At 33.6% G+C, this 27,093-nt stretch overlaps 2 protein-coding genes across 4 annotated transcripts in view; one reads left to right on the top strand and one right to left on the bottom strand.

Annotated features, from left to right (window-relative positions):
- The window catches only part of LOC119686202 (glutamate receptor ionotropic, kainate 2), a 33,292-nt gene extending 9,783 nt beyond the window's left edge, over positions 1-23,509 (bottom strand). The window contains exons 1-13 of one of the 3 annotated variants that reach the window (XM_038100712.1): positions 23,239-23,509; positions 22,776-23,189; positions 22,423-22,604; positions 20,435-20,488; positions 14,212-14,376; positions 4,880-5,032; positions 4,610-4,813; positions 4,325-4,528; positions 4,128-4,232; positions 3,782-4,039; positions 1,175-1,759; positions 885-1,082; positions 619-826 (exon numbers count right to left, since the gene is read on the bottom strand). In XM_038100712.1, coding sequence (XP_037956640.1) covers positions 619-826; positions 885-1,082; positions 1,175-1,759; positions 3,782-4,039; positions 4,128-4,232; positions 4,325-4,528; positions 4,610-4,813; positions 4,880-5,032; positions 14,212-14,376; positions 20,435-20,488; positions 22,423-22,604; positions 22,776-23,189; positions 23,239-23,377 — 2,869 coding nt within the window. In that variant the 5' untranslated portion in view covers positions 23,378-23,509. The remainder of the gene's footprint in view (positions 1-618; positions 827-884; positions 1,083-1,174; positions 1,760-3,781; positions 4,040-4,127; positions 4,233-4,324; positions 4,529-4,609; positions 4,814-4,879; positions 5,033-14,211; positions 14,377-20,434; positions 20,489-22,422; positions 22,605-22,775; positions 23,190-23,238) is intronic. The other 2 variants (XM_038100714.1, XM_038100713.1) reach the window with 2 other exon arrangements.
- A 1,209-nt stretch (positions 23,510-24,718) lies between these two features.
- Positions 24,719-27,093, top strand: part of LOC119686205 (kinesin-like protein KIF17) — a 223,738-nt gene continuing 221,363 nt past the window's right edge. Inside the window, exon 1 of the mRNA XM_038100716.1 lies at positions 24,719-24,817. Within this exon, the coding sequence (XP_037956644.1) occupies positions 24,746-24,817 (72 nt within the window). The 5' untranslated portion in view covers positions 24,719-24,745. The remainder of the gene's footprint in view (positions 24,818-27,093) is intronic.

Below are 27,093 nucleotides of genomic sequence, written 5' to 3'. Positions count from 1 at the left end.
GTAAGTGAATGCAAGTACGAGAAAAATAGCAAGAAAAATATGAAACTATACAATGTTCAGAGGTGACAATGTGCGCAAATAGTAAAAACAGTATCCATATTATGGTGCCTTGATTCTGATGCGTCATCGCACATATGTTTTACAAATGCTGGCTGGGAGCATAAACAATCGCCAAACGAAAATACTTGCCAAAGAATGATAACTTATTACTCGCCTGGATTATTGTATGGCGAATGTTTGAAATTTGACTTCTTCTTTAAAATGTCACAGCTTTTTTTTATAATTTTATAAGTGAAAATGCACAAGAAGGTAACCAGATATCACTGAAGAATTATCTCAAATATATTCTTTACGAAATCTCATTTATATTAGCGAAAACTAAAAATGTGATGACATTTAATATTTCATAAATATTTAATTCGTTTATATTTCAAATTTCAAACAAATTAGTTGAAAAACAAAGAAGTTATCATACATTATGTTCAGACGCCCGATCGACAGTATTAATACGTTCGGATTTCATCTCAAAACAATTAACTAAGTATTTTTAATTTTGAAAAACAACTCAAAGCTTAATCCAAGTTCAAAGTTTTTCGAAATGCTTTTAATAATACTTACCGTAGCCTTTTGAGTCAAGTAAGCCACCGATTTGTGTTAAATTACAGTCCCGTTGAACTGCAAAGTCAAGCATAGTAGACTCCATTAAAAATGCATAGTTTCCATCCATAACTCTTCTTATACCGTCGTCATAAGTCTTCACAAAAACAGAAGACTTTCTATTCTCCATATAACGCCACATTTTTTGATAAATTCCTATTTTAGAATCCTAAACAAATTCGTTTGTAGTTTTAATTTACAGTCAAATTGCTAATCAAAATACTTACCCTAAAAAATGTCATTGTTGAGCCGCCTTCAAGCGTTCCGTAAGCAATATCAGTTTGTTCTGCTAAGTCTGAAGCACTTTCAATAGGCACATGCATCCGTTCAACAGTCAAAAATGCTGCCAAATTAGCAGTATATGAGGATATAATGATTAGCGTAAAAAACCACCAAATTCCGCCAACAATTCTTGTGCTTGTTGCCTAAATTAAATATTTATATATATTTGTAATACATATTAACTACTCCTTGTTCAAAAAAAAAAAAAATAGAAATTATTTAAGTTATAACGCACCCTAGGATACAAATCACATCCCTGTTGCATTAATGCGCTGATAGCAAACCAAAAACTGTTTTTTAAAGTAAAATCATTTTGGACATTGACGAGTTCAGTTTCGTCATCGTGTTCACATTCCATAGAAGCCAAATTTTGAATATCTGGCACAGGCTTCGTATAACTCAGTTCAATGTTTACAGATTTCTTTCGCATTTTATCGGATTCAATAAAATTATATTTCAATGGTTTACTATCATAGTGAATTTCTTTATTGACATTTTTCATGTCCAGTTGAACAAAATTTATATTTTGCTTGTCGTCATCTAAAATTTTATTTAAATGCTCAGAGGACACATTTCGATGAATCTTGAACTCATTCTCTATTCTTTGTTGTTCCCGGTTTTCGATATTTATTTCTTCTGAATTGTGTTTACATGCCATTGAACAGGATGGCTTTGAAGACTGCCACTCTATTGGAGAAAATCTGGCAACAATCCATATTGTGAGCGATACCAATATATAACCAAAAGCAATATAAAACCAAATGTCAACTGCCAAGGGATTCATAAACGAGAAGAACCGAGTTTGTGCTCGATCAGATTTCTGAAAAAATTTGTCAAACTTGTGCCCCTTCATTCTTTTATAAAAATAATTATAAAATAATTCCACGTTTTTTTTTCAATAAACATTAAATCAAACAACGCAAAGACACATCTACAAGCCCAGGAAATAAGGTATATATATTATTTTTTTCTATTTGTTGATAGAAATTGATGTTTTTGATTGATGTTTTTATTGATTCTTTATATTATTTATAAAAAATTGCAATTTGAATTTAGAGTTGCTCAATTAGACCTTTTCTTTTGTAAGCATGTCGCAAAAGAACAAATAAAATAACCACTACTTTCGGTGGGAACTCTGGACAAAATGGTAAACAGACAAATTTTGTCAGGCTTATACAATTTAAAGTTAAAACTTCGGAAATGAATAATAATTCTTTGCAAATATTGGTAAGAATATTTTTTTACATGATTGTGAATAAAATATGAATTTTTATGCCTTTTGACAGTAAAATAATAAATAGCAAAGGTAACGTATTTGTTACAAACAATGAGCACACGATATACGAATAATTAACGAAATCGTTCGTTGACAGTTAATTGGAAATTTCATAGGTACTTCCAAAAAACGTTTACAAAAGATGAACCATGCGATTAGAGCTACTTATTAGTTAAGAGATTTTAAAAAGGATGGACTAAATAAGCCAGCTGTGTTGTTGTTTCATATATTATTTTTAAATTAAGCGGTTGTTCTTTTGTGATATGCTTACAAAAGAAAAGGTCTATTGATGAACGGTATGGTGCACATAATGCGTTATGATCACACGTATCAGATATTGTTACCGATATATTTTGCTTTATATGGAATTCAAAATACATAAAACTTTTTAAGAATAAGTTATTATAGTTATTGAAGTTATTAGAAACTATGAGACGATATAATTTTACTGAAGAATGGTCTAAATATGTAACACTGTCGGTGACAGTACATATGATCTCAGTCCACATCAAGAACTAAAAATAGCCTCAATCTTAACAAAATGAGCGTAGTAGGCAGACATAGTATTAACTCGATAATGGGATGTTCAAAAATTTGTCTACAAAATTCTATATTTACAGAAGTATTAAAATTAATGTCATGATTGGGATCATACAAATGTCGCCTTGCCGTAGATTTTAATAATCTAAATATAAAATTAGTTAACGATAATTTTGCTTTTCCAATCCTAGAAGACATTTCTTACCTTACTAAGTAAAGCAAAATAAATAAATAAATAAATATGTTCGCAAACATATTTAACGCAGTTCATTTTCAGACCTCTAACCAATCCAAACAGTCACTATTCCCTTTAAGTGCCGTTTCCGTAACTGACTAACAAGCTTTAATATAAGCGTTGCTAGCTTGATATTGTCAAAATCAACATGATTTATAGACGAAATCCATAAAATTGAATTAGAGAAAACTGCTGGTGAAGCAACGGATTGTTTTACTAACAATGACTTTTTATTATTTAGCCGTCAAAATTAATCGAATAGCTTATTATAACCACAACATAAAAGTGGTTACTTGCAGATGAAAATATCATAACAGAAAGTTATAGAAGTTTTTTACAGATCTCATAAATTGAACCTTAAGAATCAATCAAGCAAATTAACAATGCTAAATATCAATGCTAAATATGTACATAAAATTAGAACATTATATAGAACACGCTAACATCATAGGCTGAGATCACAGCTTTAGTGATAAATCTATAATTGAACGAAGCCCGAAAAACAATAAATTGTGCAAAATAATAACAAAACTCCAGTTTGAATTAATATAAAATAATTTAAAAAAACTATTAATCAACTCTGGTTTTTCATTTTTTGCAGCACGAAGTAAGAGCAAACAATTGTTTGTTTGTGTATAAGTTTGGCGAACTTAAATTCGGATAAATTTTATTTTACATTTGACAGTTTTCCCAATAACATTCGGATATTGCATGCAATTCTAATTGTTTCTTTATATTGTTTTAAATAAATTTTAAGTAATTGAATTAATTGGAATGGAAGAAGTACTAACCTTTGGATTTATCCCGGATCCCTGACGCAGAAATGTTCCTGTTATGAACCAAAAACTATTTGATATAGAAAATTGGTTTTCCACTATATCAGATTCTTTCAGGCAGGGATGAGGATTACTCCATTCGTAAGGTGAGAAACGTGCCATTACAAATAGCGTAAAAGAAACTAGTATATAAGCAGCTAGCACATACAACCATATTTCCATAGCCAGTGGATTCATAAAGGAGAATAGACGAGTAGGTTGACTAGTTGGTACCTACGAATTTTGTTTTGTACAGGTGAAGAGCATGCTAAAGCAGCTACTTTTCAAATAAATTAATATCTTTTTACGGGAATCTACTTACTTTAAACAGAATTCCAATGCCTAAGTTCATAAATGGTTTCGTAAAATCAATAACACTTTCGCGAGCATAATTTATTGTCATGGACGCAACAGCCAAATCCGCACGCTAAAGTATAATACAATTAAATCTGTTTAATTTATATTACAACCTTTGTATATATATTCAAAGTAAATAAATTTCTTTGCACTAAAACATACACTTTCCATAAGTTCTCGCACAATACCATTCCAAGTGTTCGTTTCCGGATTATAAACTCCATACATATTATCGGGAACTAACTCAATGTTATACTGAAAACCCACTTGTACTGCTATCGCTTTAAGTAAATCAATACAAAATCCTTCAAAACGAGCATTACCAGTTAAATTAGTGTCTTGTTTCACCATAACATATGGTTTTTCCTAAAATTAAATTCATTCGAATATGACAGTATACAAAATCGTAGATTATTAATACATAAATAATTATTTAAAAGATCGTACCTCTCTTGTGACAACAAGTAATGTTATATTGGCATTATTTATGTCATAAAAAGCATTTGGATCAGTAATATTTATACCCACTTCAGTGTTCCAGTAGCCTACTTTTTGAATTGAATCATGTTTTAGTTTTAACAAATCAATTTGAAATCCACTACGATGGCCATCTGAAAACCGAACTTTTCCTGTTAACCCATCAAATGTAGCCTATAAGAATATATATCTGTATATGTATGTATAAAACTTTTAGCTTCAATTTGCAGTTAAACTTACTGAATTTATGTAATTATACAACGATAGCCCATCACTCCAAGATTCTTCTGAATCGCAAGAAAGGTTTCGAAGGGATAGGGTATGACTGCGATCAAGCTCTTTAAGACCAGCAGCAAATGCATAAACTGCGTCAAACATAAGCGCCGATTGTGTCTGTAATAGATAAAAACTGGGTTATCAACAACTAGATACAGAGCAAATTTAACACAATTGAAAGAAATGTTAAATTACATTTATAAGTAAAATTATAAACAAATAAAATATAAAGTTTGTTAATTTCAAATGATTTGTTATAAGTAATTTCAAAAGGTATCTTTATTGCCAGATTCTATTCAAGCCAGATGGGCTTCAATCTATGGTACTTAAAATTTTTTGATCTTAGATTTATTGAAAGCATACATACATAATTTTTCGATATTATAAATTCTTAACTACCAACATACGCAGATCCTTACATAGGGAAAATAATCAGCGTTATTTAGGATGCGTTATTCCTGGAACTGGCAGATATATTCTCGTACAGAAAAATATTTCCTTAAGTCATATGATGTGATTTAATTTATGGTTCGATGCGGAAATTTCTATGGCAAATTAATTATTAAACGGTCGGCGAAAATCCTCGTTGTAAACCCTCCCCGTGGGTGCTGACCGGGCAATGGGCATCATCCATTTTTTTGGCAATTCGATTCATGAAGCTCTCGGATGTTATAGCTGAGGAACATGATGCGGCTTGTCAAGGCCTGTGATGTGTCTAGCTAAGATGAAGGAAGAGTCTCATGTGTAGTGGTCGTGGTATCAACAGGGTCAGTGCAGGTGAGCCCCTTCCCTAGTCATAACTTTGAGGTGTCTGGCAGTAGACAAAAAATGCAAAATGGTGGGTTTTTCCATAAAAAACCAAATGGAGTTGAAGAATGAAGAAAATCGGGCTGGGATATCAGCCCAAACGTCGGTGGGAGGCGCAGTTGCTACCACCGGCGGGCGCGGTGATTTTATAAGCCGCGTCGCCAGTGACTGCACCTCTGCTGGGATCGGAGCAGGTTCCAGTAGTTGTACTACTACTGCCAAACAACAGCGCAGTGATGCCAAAGTTCTTGTAGACTTGGGTCACAAAGGCGCAATTTCAAAAAATAAAAATACAATGCAACGCAGTGATGCCATAGTCCCTGTAGACTCGGATCACGAGAGCGTTGCTAGTGTCAACACAATTGAGGAGGAAGCTCTTCTTCGTTCTCCGGGGGAAGCTGCTAAGGCCATTCGTAGGCCTAGGGCTGAACCAAATAAGGAGGGGTTGAAAGCCAAATCCAGATATAAGGCTGCGATAAAACTCTGTGCTCGCCTCGGAGACCGGAATGATCTGTCGAAGGAGGAGAAAGACAGGCTAGTCTGGGCAAAAGAGGAGATAGAGAAAGGTCGAGCCTTTTTCGCAGGTAAAAGATGGTGTGAACCCTCGGATTCCAAATTTGCAAATCGAATCGAGGAAGATATGGCATGTAAAAGGCAGCGCTCAACGGAAAGCGAAGGTCCTTCTGGAAAGAGACAAAAGCGTAAAGATGAGGCTGCCCCTCAACATAAAACTACTACGAAAAGGACGAAAGCCGATACTACTAAAAGGCCGGAAGCGTCCACATCTAAAGCAGCGACAACAACAAAAAAGACGAAAGCCAATGATCCAAAAGAATAGGAAGCGTCTACATCTAAACTAACAATGGCGGAGATAGTGGCCAAGCGACGCTTGATTGTGGCACTTATTGACCGCAGTGATCCACAGGGTCAAATGGTAGAAACTAGGTGGAAAATAGTGGAAATGAAGCTATTAGATGCTATGTTCGCCAAAATGAGTGCGGAACCAGAAGCTCCAATGCCATCATTTGACGGGGCCGGCTGGTTCAACGGAGTGAAATTACTGAAGTGTAAAGACGACTCTACCCTGAACTGGTTAAGGGAGACAGTTAAAACGCTCCAAGGCCTATGGGAAGGGGCATCTTTGGAGGTAGTGGACAGGAAAGATATCCCGTCTTTGCCCAAAGCGAAGGTTCTTATACCTCGAGTGGTGAAGCCAGAGGATGCTCTTCGTCTCTTACAACGACAGAATCCGGATGTGCCAACAAGCGATTGGAAGGTGTTAAAGGTCCTCAAGCCAGCTAAAGAAGGCGAGGGACAAAACTACATCCTATTAATCAACAAAATGGCCGAGGACATTCTGTATTCACGATACGGGAAGATGTCGTGGGGAGTAGGGAGTGTGTACCTTCGCCTCAAAAAACGACACCCAACCGATAGGAATTCTAATACACTCGCTGCGGAGGAAATCGAGGAGGATCTCGGTATTGAAGAAATCCTAAGCTCGTCCCTCAATCTTCGCAAAGGAGAGGAACCGGGTGTGATGAGTGTTGAAACCAACCCCGGGGAAGAATCGGAAGCTCATGCTAAAGATTCTACAAATAAACCTCCATCGATGTAAAATTGCCTCAGCTGAGCTCCTCCTTAATCTAGAAGAGGGCGGCTACGATGTGGCTTTAATTCAGGAACCATGGCTGGCCTCGGGCAACCTGGTGTCTGGGTTAAACTCACGAAATTATAACACATTCATTCCACATGGGGTAACAAGGGTAAGAACTGTTATACTAGTAAAGAAAGGTATTAATTCTTATATTGTAAACTCTCTCTCTACAGGAGATCTAACGGTAGTGGCGGTTGACGGCGATAGGAACATACTTCTCGCGTCTTGCTACATACCACATGAGGAAGAAATACCATCAGAAGAACTCCAAAGGCTGGTAGATTTAGCTGGCGAAGGAGAGCAAAGTCTGATAATCGGTACTGACGCCAACGCACATCATACGCTTTGGGGAAGCACTGACATCAATGACAGAGGTGAGTCTCTTTTTAATTACATAATACAAAGTAGGCTTAGTGTAGCTAACAGAGGAGAGGAACCGACCTATGTTGGACCGACCTCCAGAAACGTTCTAGATATAACACTCTTCACGGAAGATAATGTACAGGTGATAGAATGGAAGGTTCTTAACGAACCATCATTTTCAGATCACAAATATATTAGTTTCCAAATAGATTTTCAGTACCTTAAAAGCAGAAAAGTTGTAAGAAATCCCAAACAAACGAATTGGGACCTTTATCGAAAAATTCTGAAACAGAGACTGAAAAAAATTACGACAATTGATTCTTACGTGGATCTGGAAGCTAGGCTTGACCAACTTACCAGAGCCCTAACTATAGCTTACCATATCGCGTGCCCGCCAATGCGTACTAAACGTAGATCTCAACTTCCTTGGTGGAATAAGGAATTGGGATCAAAAAGACGCTACGTTCGCGAAATCTTCAAGCTGGCTCAGCTAGCAGAAAGTGAAGTTATCTGGGAAGAGTACAGAGATATTCTTAAGCAATACAAAAAAGACATTCGAAATGCGAAAAGAAACTCCTGGAAGGATTTTTGCGCAGGTATAGAAAAGACGGTGGAGGTAGCTAGGCTTAGAAAACTACTATCCAACCACCCAACTATGCCTAACCTTATCAGGAAGGAAAACGGCGAATGGACAAAAACTAACACTGAATCACTTGTAGATCTTACTAACACTCACTTTCCTGGCTGTGCAATTGTGAGCAATACCGAACCGGTCAGGAATGTAGTAGGCTCCGCAGGAAAAAATATTGTTACTCACGTGAGGCTGGAATGGGCAATCAAATCATTCGCCTCATACAAATCTCCTGGACTTGATGGTATTTATCCAGCTATGATACAAAAGGCTTCGGACCTAATAAAAACATGGCTGATAAATATCTTTAGAGGATGCTTGAAGCATAATTACGTACCTGTAAACTGGCGAGTGGCAAGAGTCATTTTTATTCCGAAAGCAGGAAAAAATGGTCACCTTTACTCTAGAGATTATAGGCCAATTAGTCTTACCTCTTTTATTCTCAAAATTTTTGAAAAAATACTAGCAGCACATATAGGAGACCAATTAGCTCCTGAAGTTCTGTCAAGAGCACAACACGCTTATACTAAGGGCAGATCCACGGAGACTGCTCTCCATACATAGAATACAAAGAATACGCTCTAGGAGTTTTTCTGGATATTGTATCAATAATGTATCAACGCAAGCTATTTTAAATAGCTTAGATGATGTTGGTATAGACTCGGCCACATATCAATGGATTGCAAGCCTTTTAAGCTGCAGACAGATAGGGGCAGAATGGAACGATACAACTCTAGCTAGGGAAACATGTAGAGGAACCCCGCAGGGAGGCGTTCTCTCACCCCTTCTCTGGTTACTGGTAATCAATAAAATTCTTAAACAATTTGATGGTAAAGCTCCGAAACTAATTGCATATGCGGATGACATCGCAGTAGTTATAACGGGGAGATGCCTATCTACTCTAAGTGCGTTAATGAGCGACGCTCTCAAATCAATTTACAACTGGGCGACCGACGCTGGCTTAAGCGTAAACGCAGAAAAAACTGACACAATACTTTTCACAATAAAGTACAAGGTCACAGCATGGACGCCACCTAACTTGAACGGAACTCTTTTGCCACTGAAAACTCAAACGAAATACCTTGGAGTAATTGTGGATAGCAAACTGGCGTGGAAGCCTGATGTAGAAGAACGGGTAAAGAAGGCAACAAATGCTTTATACGCATGTAAAAGTATGCTGGGAAGTACATGGAGTCTCTCACCCGGTCTTATGTACTGGTGCTACACGGCTATAGTTAGACCTATATTACTTTACGGTATATTAGTTTGGTGGACAGTTGTGAAAAAGAAAACATATATAAAACCCCTGGAAAAGGTCCAAAGACATGCGGCGATATGCATCACCGGTGCAATAAGAACAACTCCGACGGCAGCTCTAGAAGCTATACTAAACTTACCCCCAATTGATATCTTTGCCGACAATATGGCGGGAAAAACAGCCGAACGGCTACGCATCACTGGGCAACTTACTCGAAGATCTTTCGGGCATAACGTTGTAAATCAGAACGCCACACTTGATTCGGATTATATGATTCCGATCATGTACACCGGAGCAACAATAAAAACTGTGATCGAAAACGAAGGATGGAAAAAAGGCATGGTGCCAAAATGCAACACCATAAATGTTTTCACAGACGGTTCAAAGATGGAAGTGGGAGTAGGAGCTGGCATATATTGTGCGGAATTGAGCATAAGAATGACGTTTAAACTTCCCAACTACTGCAGTGTATTCCAAACAGAAGTGTTTGCTGTTAAGAAAGCGGCGGAGCTTGTGTGTAGGGATGAAACGAGAAACTACTGCATAAATTTCTATGTGGATAGCCAAGCAGCCATTAAGGCGATCAAATCTTACTGGTCATCATCCAAAAATGTTCTAGAATGCAAGGAAACCGCAGACTTTGTATGTACTGGATTCCTGGTCATAAAGGCATAGAGGGAAATGAGACACTTGATGCTATTGCTAAAAATGGCGCAAAACTTTCAGAGGAACAAACAAGCGAAGTACTTAGACCTCTGAAACAAATACATAAACTTCTGGACGAGCATATGATAAGGAGAGCAAAGGTAAGGTGGCGGAACTTAACCACCTGTAGAACAGCTAGAATTATGTGTAGACACATATACGAAGAAAAATACACCAAGAATGTTATATCGTTTAACCGAAGGAACTGTAGAACATTAATTGGTGTGTTGACAGGTCACTGTTTGGTTGCATCACATGCCCGAAAACTAAACCTAATTCACAACGATGCTTGCAGGAAATGCAATGAGCCGGATGCAAAGGAAACTCTAGAGCATCTGATGTGTAATTGCCCGGCTCTCTCGAGAACTCGACAAAAATACTTGGGAGCTTTCAGTTTTGCAGGACTGGAGTACATACCTGAGGTTTCTGTTGGAATCTTAATAAATTTTGCTAATGAAACGCGCGTCTTAAGTGATGCTTACAATCGCTAAAACAAGACTCTGATCTGGTATCGCAATGGACCTTAGTGGTCTACGCGTGGCCTTTATGGCCTGCCAGCATAATCTAATCTAATTATTAAACAGAATAAAGAGTTTTAGTACAAAGATCAGAATTGTGACAAAAACCATTTTACAGTTTCGCTCACTGCAACTCAAATTCAAATACAACCATTTTGTTCGTTTCATTGCTACTGAAACGCTGATATTGAATTTGCTACAGTTAGTTAATCTCAAAAGTTTATACTATATTTTGTTTTTTATTTATAAGTAGTGAAACCAATGAATTTCCATCAATGTCTGTTCACCATAGTTGTAGCCATCTCCTATAATATTGATGGTGCATTTAATATGTTAAATGTTATAGGCCATCCTATTATATGGCATTTCGAATGCCATTTAGTGGTGACAAACGCAGTATACTGTATTGAATCTATTGTCAACGCAATCTAATGGTAACCTAACATATTTTACCTAATAATAAATGAGGAGTAGTGAAATACTTGTATGTGTCCTGCCACGATGAGCTGTTGTGAGTCGAAAGACTCAACTTATTAAGAACATTCTGATTTATATTCCAGCATTGGGCATGCGTAAAAGTAGGCAGCGTCGTTTGCAGCTTGTCCAATAGCAGTAACCAAAGTCAGCTTGTCGGTAAGAAATGCTGATTTTCGGTTTTTGTTAATTGTGTCACGCTGAAAGCGACATTGGAAATAAATAATCAAAAGTTGCAAAAATATTGAGTGCAACTTAAGTTATTGACGTTTTTGCGAGTTGAATAATAAAAATAAAGTAATTTGGGGAACCTTGAAATGTCCGCATCATGCGTAGGTAATACCTTTAGAATTTTTGTTTAAAAGACAGTAAACAATAGTCTAAAGACGCAGTTGAAGAAGTCAGTTGGAGCAGTTGTGTTTAGCGGTTGTGTTCTGTGGGTGAGCTTGTGCTCTGTAGAGCCGTTAGGTCTTCACGGATAAATTGTTAAAAGAAAGGATCACAACAATGAACTGTAAATTATTCTATAGTTAAGTGAACAGAAGTATTGAGACATTTGTGTAAAAGAAAAACAAATAACATATTTGAATTGTTTTTAAATTAATGTGAATACAAAACTTGTACAATTTCTGTGATAAATATAAATTGTTCACTGACACAATTAATGTCTTAATGATACTTATAAAAAATAGATAATAGACCTCTTGCAATTCATCGTAAAAAATAAATGGAAATAAACAAGTTAACAACTATAAATAAGATACGAAGTGTTTTTATTTTACTAAATTTTCGGACACAATATTTGATAAGGGATTTGTAATTTTGTTGAAAATAAACCATTATTGAAATCCCCACATACACAACATATTTCGAAGCATACACAACAGAGCAAAATGGACGAATAATTTCTTTCTTAAGTAAATCATTGATTGTTTCCTTAGCAACTATGTCAGAAGAGTCTCATTTTTTTAATTTTATTTTATTTTCTCTAAATTATATTTATCGACATTGTCACTAATTTTGGATAAACAAGCCTTAAATAAATTTCATCTATTAAACCAAATTGACTTTAAATAATTTAATTGTTGATTTCAATTCCTTTTTGTGACATGACAAGGGTTGTCTTTTATAACAAAATGATTATCATACCCACACAAACGTTTCTTAAGTAGAAACTACTTCACCACTTCAAAGTCCTTAAATTTTTTTATATATATATTATTTGTAAATACAATCTGTATAAGAACATTCAGTGCTACTTATGGATATAAAATAGAATAAAATGATATTTTTCCAGATAATTTCAAAATCGAAAATCATTTTTTGAAAATTCAGTCCACCATATACATATTTACTTTGTTGGTCATTACCGAAGTGGGTCTTCGCTGCGTCCAGAAACCGACGCCAGTCAGTGGCATGCTGTCGCCAGTCAGTGGCATGCTGTCGCCAGTCAGTGGCATGCTGTCGCCAGTCAGTGGCATGCTGTCGCCAGTTGGTAGTACTGAGCGTCCTCATATCCTTAATCACCTGGTCCTTCCACTGATGATGCGGATATCCTCTACCGCGTTTTTTATCTGTGGGTACCGAATCAAACACCACCTTCTAGTCGAACCATTTACTTCCATTCGCATGACATTATCAAACTAGTGAAACCGCTGAATTTTTATTTCGACATTTTATCTATGGCAATGTTGCGGTATAAGTTATATAGTTCATTGTTCCATCTATTTTCATACTCGTTGCTAATGAGTATATACGATTTGTCAGATCTAAAGGCATATTGATAGAGTCCATTCAGTTGGTTGGCGATAACTTTTTTTATATGTTACGAATTAGCTGTAGCATGTATTTTGACAGCATTCACATCTTTCTGAATTTTTCTTTTTTTGCCTGAAAATACCTTTTTCTTCCCTTTTCTTTTGCCAATATCGTTCTTTAGCAGCGCGTGTAGTAACTAAATGTGGCTTAATATGCTTCGTCTTTCTCTGCGGTAGCGCCACGATAATCGTGGTTTTCCCAGCTGTTTTTTTATTCACAGTGATAGCCAATCAGCTAGTCACCTCTTCCGAAACGGTACGCATGGAGTTAGAGATGTCATTCCATTGCGCGTATGTATCGATTGCGTCCAGTTCATTTATGAGTCTGTTTTCGACCTCTGACTTTCGCTGTACTTGTCGACGTACCTTTTTTATTACATATAGACCTGTCGATAATAGCTTCTAGGATAGTACGCATATCCACAACACTGCAAGCATGTCTTCCATCTATCACGACGTGATCAATTTGTGATATTGTGTTTTAATCACGTGACAGCCTGTTGCCTTATGTATGTTGATACACTGAAATCGGATATTACTAACCACCATGTTTCTAGCCACAGACATAAAAATCAACTTTTTTCCATTATCAGCACTCTTTGTATGAAGGCCGAACTTTGGGCCAGTAGTACTAAAGATATGTTTTTGAAGTGTTCTTACACTGATTCAACCTCTTCATAAAAAATTTTCTTGGTGTCGTCATCTTTATCATCCGTCCGTGCGGATGTAGATAAAATTTTTCCTTAATACACATTTGAGTAAGTCTTTCGTTAATTGGTGTGATGGTAGAACCTTCTTACATCATTTGTTTCAAAAATGTTTTTGTTTTCATTTATTGCCAGTGTAAACAACAACTAACTTTAATTTACACATCAAAAAATAAACTACTTTTTTTCAGATAACATATGATATATTCCACAATCGCCTTTTTTCAATGCACTGCAAATGCTTTTTGTAATTTTTCTGCCTTTTTCATAATAGTATGGAGTTTATAATATTATATAAGTATAATGTCAATAAAATAATATATAAATAAGTGAATAGTTATCATTAATAATAGTATTACCTGAATGTATGGTCTCCCGTTTATAATGTCCAAACCATTGTGTTGGAATTTTTGCATTTGTTCAACGATGTCTTCATATCGTTTACTTTCTACATCCACTAATCGAAATGCAGTAATATTAACACCATTGTACTTAAAGTCTTCCAGGTCATAAGTATCCATATCCTGCAATAATGTTAAAAAAGGGAGATTATTAAGTTTAGTTTCCTTAAATCCTTCTGATTTCAAGGTAAATCATCGGTTGAGTTGTAACATGTTTTCAATGCTTAGTAAGTGTGACTTACTAAGTAGATCCTTAACCATACATAGAGCTATCCTTGTTTTTTAACTTACTTGAAAATAAATCAAACGAAATTAGACCAAAAATGTCGCATGGATTAAAGATGAGCAAAAAAACAATGGCAGTTAATTTATATAGAACTTTAAGTGACCATTTGTGAGAGAAATCCCAATTTTAACATATTTAAGAACTCAATTAGATAGTTACAAGTTCGTCAGCATTCACAACGCTGTCAATAGATTTGAAAGTATCAGACTCGCCTGCTATTTGTTCTTGAGTTGCGTGGTTATTGCGAAGACGTACGTCTGCATTTTGCTGATAAAGTGGCACGTTTGTAGAGACATAATAGGTTTTATTATACTTAACAGTGGTTGGCAAAAGTATTTTGACGAAATATGGTAAATATCGTGTATTTTTGAGTTTAACTTTGAAAGAGCATTATAAAGAATTCTTGCTTACTTTTTAATATTATTTATAACTAATACACACTTAAAAATAAGCGAGCAAATATATTTTGAAAGAAACTTGGAGAGATATAGATTAATTGGGAATTTCATATGTTGTCATAAGTATTTTGACAAGTATATAACACTAAGAGAACAAAGTTTAAACCTTACAAAAGTAAACAAAAGACTTCAATAATTTTTGAAGCCGTATCGTTATTAAATCAACTAATTTTTGAAGAATCTCTGAAGAAACATCTTTCCCAAGGAAAGTGACCTCAGAAACTGTATTCTCTGATTTTATTTAACGAAACTTGTTTAACGAAAAATTTAACGACACCAACATCCTTCAGAAAATTAGTCATCATTCGGACTTTGTGATTCTTCAATTTTTTTTTTTTTATTTAATTCGAATTCAATATGTATTCTGTCACATAACATAGTGACATTTTACAATTTTTTAATAAACACTATTTAAGTCATGATAATTTATAATTAAGGTAATTCTCTCCCTATGGAGAGCTACTTTTTTCTTTTAAAATTAAGATTTTTATTATAATATCTGAAGCGGCGGTTTCTTTTTCAGTCTCGTAAAAATTTTTGAGGGGGACATTAAACTCGAAGCAAAGATGTTGGGATGAATTTGTATTCGTTCATGGTATTTTCTAGCTACCTTTTTTACTTCGTCTCACCGGGATTATCCTAAGGTCCCGATGGATTTGAATGTTAGTTACATACCATGGAGCATTTACCATTTCTCGTAAAGTTTTAGACTGAAATCTTTGAAAAATTTGTATGTTGTATGTGCCCTTTCTCATTGTGAATGTAACATGAGTAAATTTTGTTTCATATGCTTTCATGCGCCAATGCTGCAACCATTTTGATAAACGCTCAAGACCAGCTTGTAGTTTGAAAGAGCAAATGTGCCTACCGTCTTCGATAAATCGTATGTGAAAAGCAGATGAAGGATTGGACCGAGTACACTGCCTTGTGGTACTCCAGCTTTAATATCAGGTAGAAAAGACATTTCATTCTCATTGTTGACATAAAAGAATCTATTCAATAGATACGATTTTATGAACGTATAAAAGTTAAGTGGCAGAAGCTTTTTGCAATTGAAAAGAAGTCCTTGGTGCCATACTCGATCAAACGCTTGACATATGTCCAAAAACGCTGCTGAGCAGTATTCTTTTCGCTCAAAAGTGGTCTGTATTTTTTCAACAATTCTATGAATTTGCTCAATGGTTGAGTGTTTTCTTCTGAATCCAAACTGGTGGTTCGGAATTATTCGTTTCGACTCAATTACCAGCATAAGACGTTTTAAAAATAATATCTCAAGAACTTTTGAAAGAATGGGAAGGAGACTTACTTCCCAGGTAATTGTAGAAATTATTTTTCGTTTTTTAAATTTCCTAATTGATAACTCCATTTGGTAAGTTTCTTCCAAAAATTTGGAAACATTGACATCTATTGCTGCATCGCCAGTCATATCATGTGGAATAAAAACATTTTTTAGATGGCTTGCGAAAAATTGAGCTTTTTCAGACGGTTTATTATAGTATTACGGTTATAGTATTATCTGTTTTTTTAAGTGGGGGTCAATAATCTATTGTATTATTTACTTTTTTATTTGCTTTTCATGGAAAATAGTGAGATAAGTGAGACGTGTCGAGGCTATGTAAGAACTGTTGCGTTTTTGTTCCGTCTGTCGTTTCAGCAGAGTTTTTAGATCTTTAGTAATTTTGTTAAGTTTTCTATTGTCTTCAGGAAATCTGATACGATGCCATATTTTTCTAGCATTCCATTTATCCTTTTGTTTTTTTGTACTCTGTGCAGTATACATTAATAGATTATTCCTATAGACTTTTGGAGGGGGAGTAGCTTCTCATTCTGCTTCCTGAATAGATGTGGTCAGGTATTCAGTCGCTTCAATTATTTCTTCTTCGCTTTTTAGTGTCATTTTGACGTTTAGAGACGATGACAATATTGTTTCAAATATAGTCCAATTTGTTTTCTTATTGTATAACTGACATTTTTGGATCTTGTTTCTAAGGTCTTTATCTAAGGTCTTTATCTAAGGTCTTTAAGGTCTTTACGGGTGAATGGTCCGATGATAACTCTAAGCTGGTCTTACACTGCACATGTTCATAAAGGAAGCCTTTGGTAACGCAGAAATCAATTAGATCAGGATTTATTGCTGTATCTGATGGCCAGTATGTGGGCTCTCCCGTGGAAAAAACTTTAAGTTTCCAGAGTCTCACTGCTTTGTATAATTCACATTTCTTTGTTGTGGTTAGTCGGGATCCCTAGAATATATTTTTCGTATTGAAGTCACCACCAGTTATAAATCGATTCCCTAATGTTGAAAGAAATTTTGTGTGGATTTTTTCCTTCACAGTATGTTTTGGTGGGCTATATATGGCAGATATACGAATTGGTCCGACTGAGTCCTCGATCATAATATTTCTGGCTTGAATTTTATCAGTGTTATAGTGAGTACATTCATAATGTTTAAGTATTCTTTTAATTAATACTGCAGAGCCTCCACGAGCTTTTCCGTCCGGATGCGGAGACTGATAGAAACAATAGGATGGAATTTTAAAAAAATTTTTTTTTGTGAAATGAGTTTCTGAAACGAATAATACATCTACGTTATTTTTTGATAGAAATAATCTCAGTCCAGAGGATAAGTAGACGTTTGCAGTTTTTTATGCACTAAGCACACCTTGTAGTTTGCTGGGTGGTTACCTTCACAAAGATGCGTGATTACCAGCACACTTAATGCATTTGGGTTGTCTTCTACATCCTGACTTAGTGTAACCATAGTGTTGGCATCTTGAGCATTGAGGTAATTCACGTTTAAAATGTGGTAACTCGACTGTGGAGTAGGGTTTTTATGTTGTAGAAAAAGCCTACTTCACTTTGTTATTTGGTTTTTGCTCTATTTCTATAATGAACATTGGAAGGGACCTTTTTGTTTGATGATGTTTCATATTCCAAATATTTGTAGCAGCATGTTCAAATTCTTCAAGAGCTGTTTTTATTATCCCCTATATATCCGTTATATCCCCTATATTGACGGAAGGATGCATATTTTTTAATATGACCTTAAATTCCTTTCATTTGTATGTATAGAATTCCGTGGTCTTGCTTTTGAGCAGTTTAACGATTTTTCATAAATTTCTGGTGTTCCGGGCTGTATACGAACACGAATAGATGAAATCACTCTTATTTCATATTTATTATTTGCAATTTCGTTAAGCAGATTTAAAAGTGGGCGGACGTCCTCATTTTATCTTCGAAAATTGGAAGTGATTTAAGGAGTTTTTCTTCTGGTTTAGCCGGTTGATCTTCTTTTTCTTCCACTACGAGTCCATCAAATCTATTCGAATTACTGAGCCAGTAGTTCAATTTTTGTTGATTTGGTTTTTTCATTTTTACAGGACTGTCTCTAGGTCTTTTATTACCTTTAGGTTCCATTATTCTTTTCTGCACGATTTAAGATCATTAGGTGAAATATCGATTTTAGCATTAGGGATTTCACTCATAGATCCTGATCGTTCTCGTTGAGAAACCTTCAGTAAACTCGAAATATCTTTATTTTGTTTATTCATATTTTCTGCTATGTTCTTATTTAGCTTTCTAGCTAAATAAGAACATAGCAAGCTTCTGCTATGTGAAGCTTTCTAGCTTTATATGCTGTTCTATCAGCTGTTTTAGATGTGTGTAGAAAAATATTAATAAAGAAATTCAAAACAAATTAATTTTGCAAAGTTAAACTAATTTTTTGATAAAAAAACAAATGTTTTAATTTAATAATAGTTTCACTTATCTTTTAAAATCGGGCACAATTTTATTAGATTTTTATTTAGAGTCACTGTCTCAATTGATTTAATTAAATTTGTGATCACTGTATCCATTTGTTAATAAAAAAAACATTAAAAGTTGCGGAGTGATTTATTTTGCGCGCAGTTCATGTGGTTCCTTAAGTGCGGTGCAGACTATCATACTAGTATGTCATACGAGAGAGAAAAATGTTGTGTGACACACAGGTATGATAGTCTGCACCTCTCACCAACATGTTGGCGTGCTAACCAAAATTTTGGTGAGCAGCTCTCGCCAACGAGTTGTGTATGTCACCCCAAACGATTCATACGTCATACAAGAGCATTTTTACCTTACAAATTTATTGTAAGCAGGCGATATATGTAGAATTGTAATATAAATTTAATACGTTTTTTATTATTAATGTATTTATTATTATTATTAAAATTACACTTATAAATTTGTATTAAATATTTAATTGTATTTTAGTTAAAAAAAAATAAAAAATTTTACATAAAATTCTTATAAAAAATTAAAATACAATCAAATATTTTATTTAATATATTTATTATTTTATTTAATTTTATTTTAATTTATAAACGATGATTATAAATAGTTTGTTATTTCAAAAAACATCTAAATACAAACATCGTTAAATTAACGATCTAAGCCCAGTAATTAAAAAACGTATACAAAATTGGTCGTAATAACAATTAATGAATAACCTAAATTTAAGATACAATACTCTGTATTCTAAATATGCTTTTCTTTGTTAAAACTTGTAATTAAAATAAAAGAATTTTAAATGTTAATAACCTTGAATTAACAAAAATATGGAAATGATCAAATTTCTTGAAAAACAATGAAAATATATACATTCTTTTATTATTTGTATGGTATATTTACGGTTCTTTACTGATTTTTTCATTTTAACCATTGTACTTAATGACCTTTTTACTTTTTACAATTAAAGCAAAGATATATGAATTTTTTATTTAGTATTAATATTAATAAACCAATGAACCTAAAAAAAATGAATATGGAGGCAAATAAAATATTTTTAGATGCTTTTATCAAAGGTTAACAAAAATAATCGCTGTTTGTGGGATGTCCAAAGCTGTGAATATAAAGATATTTAACACTTGTTGCGTAAGGAAATTGTTATTGTCATTCAAGTTGCGCTGTCTGTTGCTCAAATTTATTCTAGTGTCATTCAAGAAAAATTTTTGAAGATAAGGGTGTTTGCGCACGCTATAAGTGTGTTTCGCATGCTGTAAGTGTGTTAGTGCAACCACGCAAAAATATGCTCTTGAATGACAAATGCAAGTTTTTGGGTAACATACTATCATTAACAACATGTTGGGGAAAAGCTGAAAGATGTACTCACCAAAATTTTGGTGAATACGCTAACATGTTAGTTGCGTGTCATTCAAAGATGCAGACTATCATTTTTGAGTATCATTCATGGATTTTCTTACTTGAATGACACTCAAAAAACATAGACTGCACCGTAGTAAGTAGTATTGTAGTATAGTAATTTATAGCATAGTTAGTAGTGATCAAGTACGGTTAAATTACTTTAATTGAAAGAACATGCTAAGAATTGATTTATTATACATTATTTGTAATTATACATACATTCATTTGAGCTTTATTTTTTGTAATGTGTACTTACAAAAGTGGTGAACATGTAGTGGTAACGGTAATCATTCATTTGTAGTTGCAGAATCTGTAATATGAACAAATACAAAAGTTTTTTAATTAACATAATCATAACACTAATTATATACAATAAATGCAAACAAAAATTAGTACTTGAAAAAGTTTTAGTCTAACATCCTACAGGGTCGTACCAAATTACATAGATTATTTGCTCTTTTTGCTTTGACACACTAAGTCGTTGGGCGTGAATAATTATAATATATTTTTGTTTAATATACATGTTAGAATGTTAGATTGATATTCACAGATGATCACAGGTGGTCAAGCTATATAATATTAGTCAATTATCAATTAATTGCAATTTTTAAATACAATCATATAAATTCATATATGTATAAGATTTTAAACTGTGGTTCACTCCAGTAAACACTGGGGTTTTCACTATCCCAATTAAGGAAAATTTTTTAACATCATCCTAATTGTTGTTGGGTCGGAACAGAAATAATTTTTGGTTTAATAGTCGAAATATTCAGGCTGATTGGGTTCACTGCAGTGCGAAACATGATAGTATGTAGATAATAATCCCCGCTCCAATATTTTTATTGCAATCAAGAAAAGGGTTAGTCTTCTGATCAATTACCACGAAATCAGATTGATCGCTTTCTGATTTACGTAAGACAAGTCAAGGTACGAATGCGATTTTGTGCCACGAACAACATACGTTTTAGTTTGGGAAATATTATAATATTTTTGCAGAAAATCTAACTTGAACGGCTAATACAGTGATGGGATGCCTAGTGAAGTTGCTAGTTAATTTGAACTCTTGTATTTTTGTCGAAATTTTGGCTCATATTGTTTTTTAGTTACCTCTCTATATATATGATCTAGTTATATTATTGGCACACGTGATAATTAACAAATATAATTTTGTTCATTATTTTATGTATATTGATCGTGGGTGGAAATAAATGTTGTTTCAACTTTGTTAAACCAGAATAACTGTATACGCCTCTTGCAAATAACGTTTAGAAATTTTGAGAAAATTGAGACTTTCATCAGAGGTTGCTAAAACGTAGCAGTTATTTCTTTTAACTTGATGACTAATCCACAATGATTGATGTGAATTAGGCGAAACAGAACTGGTTTCACGTCATCGTATTACATTATTTTCAGCTTTTCTTGCATTTCTTGCATATTGTAATACGTAAATTCTTAACCGATTTACTGTTTCCACCACAGCAAAAGCTTTAAGCTCATAGCTATGATATTTAGTATCAGCAAGTTTTATGTCTAAAAAATTGTGCTGATCGGTTTATCATGTTACTATTAATACTATTTTATTTTTAATAATGCGGTATTTAAGTCAAAAATGATAAGCAGCTCTCGTGAGAGTACTTGAAAGCCTCAATATGAACAGAAAATGAGATTTTTATGTGAATCACAGAATCTTGTATTGAAACTGTCTGTGCTGCAAAAGACTATGTTGGGGGTCATCGCTCACCATTGAAGTTTTTGGATAGCGAATAAAGGTGCAAAGTCTATCATGCTAAAGTGTGAAAGATGGTACAAAGCCTTTTAGTGAGAGAGACCAATCATAGTGAGCCCTAAGGTTACCAGATGTAAAATAACTTTGATTTCTCGTATTGGGCGTCATTTCCTACTGTTGACTCAATAAAATATAATTTTAAATAAAAAGTAAACCATTCTGAAAAATAATAGTTCCTTTCATAAAATGAAACAATGAGGTGAAAATTTGTGTATGATCGTTCTGTTGAAAATCAGTTGAACTCTTTTAACAAACTTTTTAATATTTGTTAACCCATCACTATCGAATTTATAAAATAAAAAATAAAATTTTTGTGTAACATATCACTGTCAAAAGTTTCCATTTCGTGTTAATTTCACTGTACTTAAAAATGTTTATTGTTGATTATAAAACTCTGTATGAAAATTACTTAAGCTCCGACAAAGTCAGACTAAAATATTTCATTCTTCACATACCGCTCGAAAGAATTCCTTTATATGTTTAGCACTAGTATCAACTATTATTTTATAGATCTCCTTTTGTCGGATAGCTCGAAGAACTTGCCGATATGAAGACAAGGTAGAACTGACTTGTCGAATATACATTTCCGTTCGCATATCTGCTGTCGTATACATAAGATCCTGTTGTTTAAATAGACCTAAAATATAAAAAAAAATTTTATGAGAAACAGTCCAATAAGATAAACGTAAATAAATACGAAGTAAATAAAAATGTTTTACCTAACGATGTTAGTTAGGCCATAATAATCTTAAGTGACAAAAACTATTTCTAACACTTCTATTGAAGAAAATTTTTTTAATAAACTTACCATAATCCTCCTCATATATTATTGCAACTTTTGTCCAATTCAAGTATACCATTAAATCCCTATAAGCCAAATTCATATGATGTTGCGAAGGATACAAATTTATGGAAAATTCTTTAATACTCCTATCCAAATCAATTCGAATCTCGACATGAGGTACATCAAAAGTTTCGCATATGGATTGTATATGGCTTGCTAATAATGGATTGGAAGGACCAAATATCGACTGCACGCCAGTCTCTAATTGCCGGCATACTCTTTTTGTTGTACGAAATGTGTCATCCCGTGGTACATATTCAATATCATATACAAGTTGTGTGTTCATTAGAATCGCCTTATCCTTGTTGATGCGATAAATTGCATACTTGAACGACGACTCAATTTTACTGTTGCGCTGATCCTCGGTGAATATAGCACCTAAAACAATTGTCCATTATATTTGCTTTAAGTTTAAATATTAACTTACCTAATCGAATCACTGGGGGCAAAGCAGTTCCAAAAACAATCCAGTACAAAAGAATTATAACTGATAAAGATACCTTACATCGATTCACGTGAAACAGATGCATACATACTTTAACTGTTGTATAAACTATCTGGTGCATTTTATCATTAAACTATGTATATTATTTCTTTAACTATTTATTCATGTTTATTGCTTTAAGTAGCACTTCTTTCTTATTATGAATTCATTGCGAGTACGGAAGTCTGTGAAATATGTTTTTATATTTACCAAAGGAAAGAATATTATAAAGCCAAATATACAAAAAATTTTAGAAATGAATTATGAGTTTTGGCTCCAATATATACTGATAATAACTGCCGAAAATCGTGCAAACTATTCAATCTTTGTGAAGATTTTATTAACAATAAACAACACTAATTAATTTGTATTTAGGTTCAAGAAATAAATTGAGTAGTTAAATATTATAAAATTATTTCATTATCTAAAACTTATTTGTTTTGAGGCAGTGCGACTGCGCAAACAGAGAGCACAAGAAATAGAGCAACTGTAAAGTTTCTCTGTTAAAGAAAAAAGCTTGAAACATGCATTATATACCTATTCGTATGTCTTTCTTTGCATTTTGCCTCATTATAGATTGCTAGATTACACAAAACTAAATTTGCTTAGTTCTGCGTGTCTGACCACAACAAATTATTGAATAACTGAATATGAATTACTTTCATAGAAGAAGCTTGACGTAAACATACAAAGCTTTTGAGTTGTTCACATGACGTTTAGTATAGACGATTATTTCACGGTTGCCTGATTCTTTGTGACAATTTGGTTTAGCTTGCTTTCACATTAAGCTTTATACAGTGAAGTCCTTATATGTGTATCCGTTCTCAGCTAGTCACTGCAGGTTCGCTGTTCTAACTATTAATTGAGAATACTAAGCAACTTTCATACAAAGCAACTTTGCAGGATTATAAATTTACGAACACAATTATATTATTATATTGGATTGTATAATATAAACAAATACGAATTCAATAAGTATATGTTTACATATATAAATACATATGTGGTTATTGATGCTGAGTATGTTATAGATTTCACTGAAATATAGCAGAATATTGCAAGAGAATATGTAAATATGAATAGAGTCGGTTAAAAGTTGAAATAATATACACCGACAATTATGTAAGTCCTTCAGCTAAGTGGTGGACGTAGCGAACATACATACGCTTATATAAATAAGTATGTGTCAACGATTGATTATGCACTTAACTTTACTAATGTACAAATTATTGATATTTGACCGAAAGCCCCTCATACAATATTTATTTCAGTATTTTCTAGGCTGTCATTTGAACACAAAGAGCATGTTAAAACAGTGCTATTAACTAAATAAGATTTCTTTAATATTTTTTACAAGAGTATGAATATATTTTATATTAAAAAAACTAAATTATTTAACACATAACTATTAATATTATGCAATATATCACCTACAAATTTGATTAAAATAATGGCGGAAAACGTTCGCGTTGTGGTTCGTTGTAGGCCATTGAATTCCAAAGAGCATGATTTGAAGTGTACAGTAAGTATATTCGCTCTAATATTAAATTATTCAAAATTAGTACAAATTTTATTTCTTACTTTAAGTAATATACTTAACTCGCTTGAAGAATATTTAGTTACAGATGCAGTATATAATGCACTAGCCGCAAAACGTCCCATAAAGTGTTTCCTACACGATCACTAAAGATTTGCGCAATTTGTAATTTCCTTCAAATATTTATACCTATTACTGTGAATATAGTTTTTGTGAATCTAAAAAAAACTAAATGGGCTTTCACTGAACCAATGCATAGCGACTATAGAGGCTATTTTGCAGGCAGTCAGCCTTCCGTATGAAAGCCAGCATGTTTCTTGCAGTCCTGCATGAAGTTCTCCGCCAGGATTATACTCCAAATTTAAGTTAAGTCAAAAGAAACAACATTTAATTACCTCAAGACTTGTTGATGTAATATATCATCTTTTGATGTTCTGTCTAGAAATTTGAAGTTCAACTCAGTAACCTATTAAAAAATAATGTTTTGATCCAATATACATATATCACAACATCAGACAGGGCAAATTATTTTGGGGTAGGTCTAATATCAAAAGCCTTGTGTATAACAAGCCTCAAGTCCCACAAGCATTTCTATAACATAATGTCTGATATTTCAATTTTATTATCTCAAATACAGTTGATTATTTCTTTTAAAACAGTATTTTTTTATTTAAAATTTTAAAATAATCAAACTCCACTTTGACCGTAACGAGAAGAAATTGATAAACAAAATTTATTTTTTATACTTCGGCGTACGTGTTGAATACAAGTAATCTTACCACGACAAAATTAAATTGCTCTCTTCTGGGGTTGCAGTATTATATTTTGTTGCTACTTGTTAATCATGTGTTTAAATCTTAGTAATGTAAAATACTCGGGACTTGTGTTCTTACATTATATAAATGTTGAATTTGCGATTCCAACACTGGTGTATGAAGCGTTTACTGAACTTATATGCTTTTTCATAGATATCTTGTCTTCAACGATTTGAAATTAATTTGTAGTAGTCTGCTTCCATAAAAATGGATTCTTGAAGCGCTTTATTAACTTGTATTATGTATTGAGTATACTTGAGAAATGCATGAGCAATCTTTTTTGTTATATTTCTTTCTGAGAATTAAGTTAATTTTGCTTGATATTTATCCTGTAGTTGATATTCGATACTTGAGAAATTCAAAAGGGGGATTGATTGTATACCGATTGTGTCAAATGCTTTTCTTGTTTTGAATTTTTGTAGTAACTAAATTTGTTGAACAATAGTGCGTTCAGTTTCTATTAATATAATTCACCATTCTTGGCGAAAATGTATTACGGGACAAGAATGAAACCGACTAATATTTATAGACTTTTATAGGTTTATGAAATTAGACCCACAGACCATTAATATAGCGGTAGATTGTCATTTTTTAGCAATCACGTATTCCATCTTCTCCAGAACTTTTGTTCGCGATACAATATTCCCTTTGGTCACCAAGCATTCTTCCGTTACTTTTGTAGTTGCATCTATTGAGCCTATAAGAGTTTCACAAGTAAAGACATTACCTGGTATGACTGCTTCTAATTTATTTAGGTTGACATTAGGTTAGTTGTAGGTCTAGAGTTAAAAATGGCTTTTATTTTCATAACGCCAGTTTTCAACTCCTTATACATAAAAGTTACTTTGATTGATGAGATAAGTCCGTTATTAACTGGTGTTACTTGCAACTGTTCTAGAGTGAATGATTTTCTTGAGTGGGCTAACTTTTCTAGTGGATAATGGAATTAAAAATAATTAAATGTAAAGTCTTCATTAATTGTCGGAAGAATCCACTTCGTATTTTACATCATAGGGTTAAGAAACGAAGAAGCTACGCAGATTCCTCCGAATTTTTTTTTTTTTTTTTTTTTTTTATTTATATTTAAACAAAATGAAGAGTTTAAATTTACAACAACTAGTCATATTGACTAACAAGAGGTTTTTTTTATTACAAGTAAGTTTATCTTAGTCTATCTAGGGTGAGCATATAGATACGAACTAGTCATCTCCTTGCTGGTTGAAACGCCTCAAAAGGTCATTAGGTTTGAAGCGGCATAAGCATCTGTGAGTGACATCACAAAGTAGCGCTGGAATGGTGCTGTTTAAGTGTTGTCTCAGCCTGTCATAGTGTTTTTTAGCAGCCTTCTGAATTTCTTGCTTGACAGTAGGTATTTCAAGGTCACGATGTAGATCAGAATTTCGCACGTACCACAGAGCGTTAACTGCATCCCTGATTGCTTTGTTT

This window comes from Teleopsis dalmanni, chromosome 2, assembly GCF_002237135.1.
Source record: "Teleopsis dalmanni isolate 2A chromosome 2, ASM223713v2, whole genome shotgun sequence".
In the NCBI taxonomy this organism is placed as follows: Eukaryota; Metazoa; Arthropoda; class Insecta; order Diptera; family Diopsidae; genus Teleopsis; species Teleopsis dalmanni.
The sequence above is the reverse complement of the archived record's forward strand: the minus strand, read 5'-3'. Positions and strand labels throughout refer to the sequence as shown.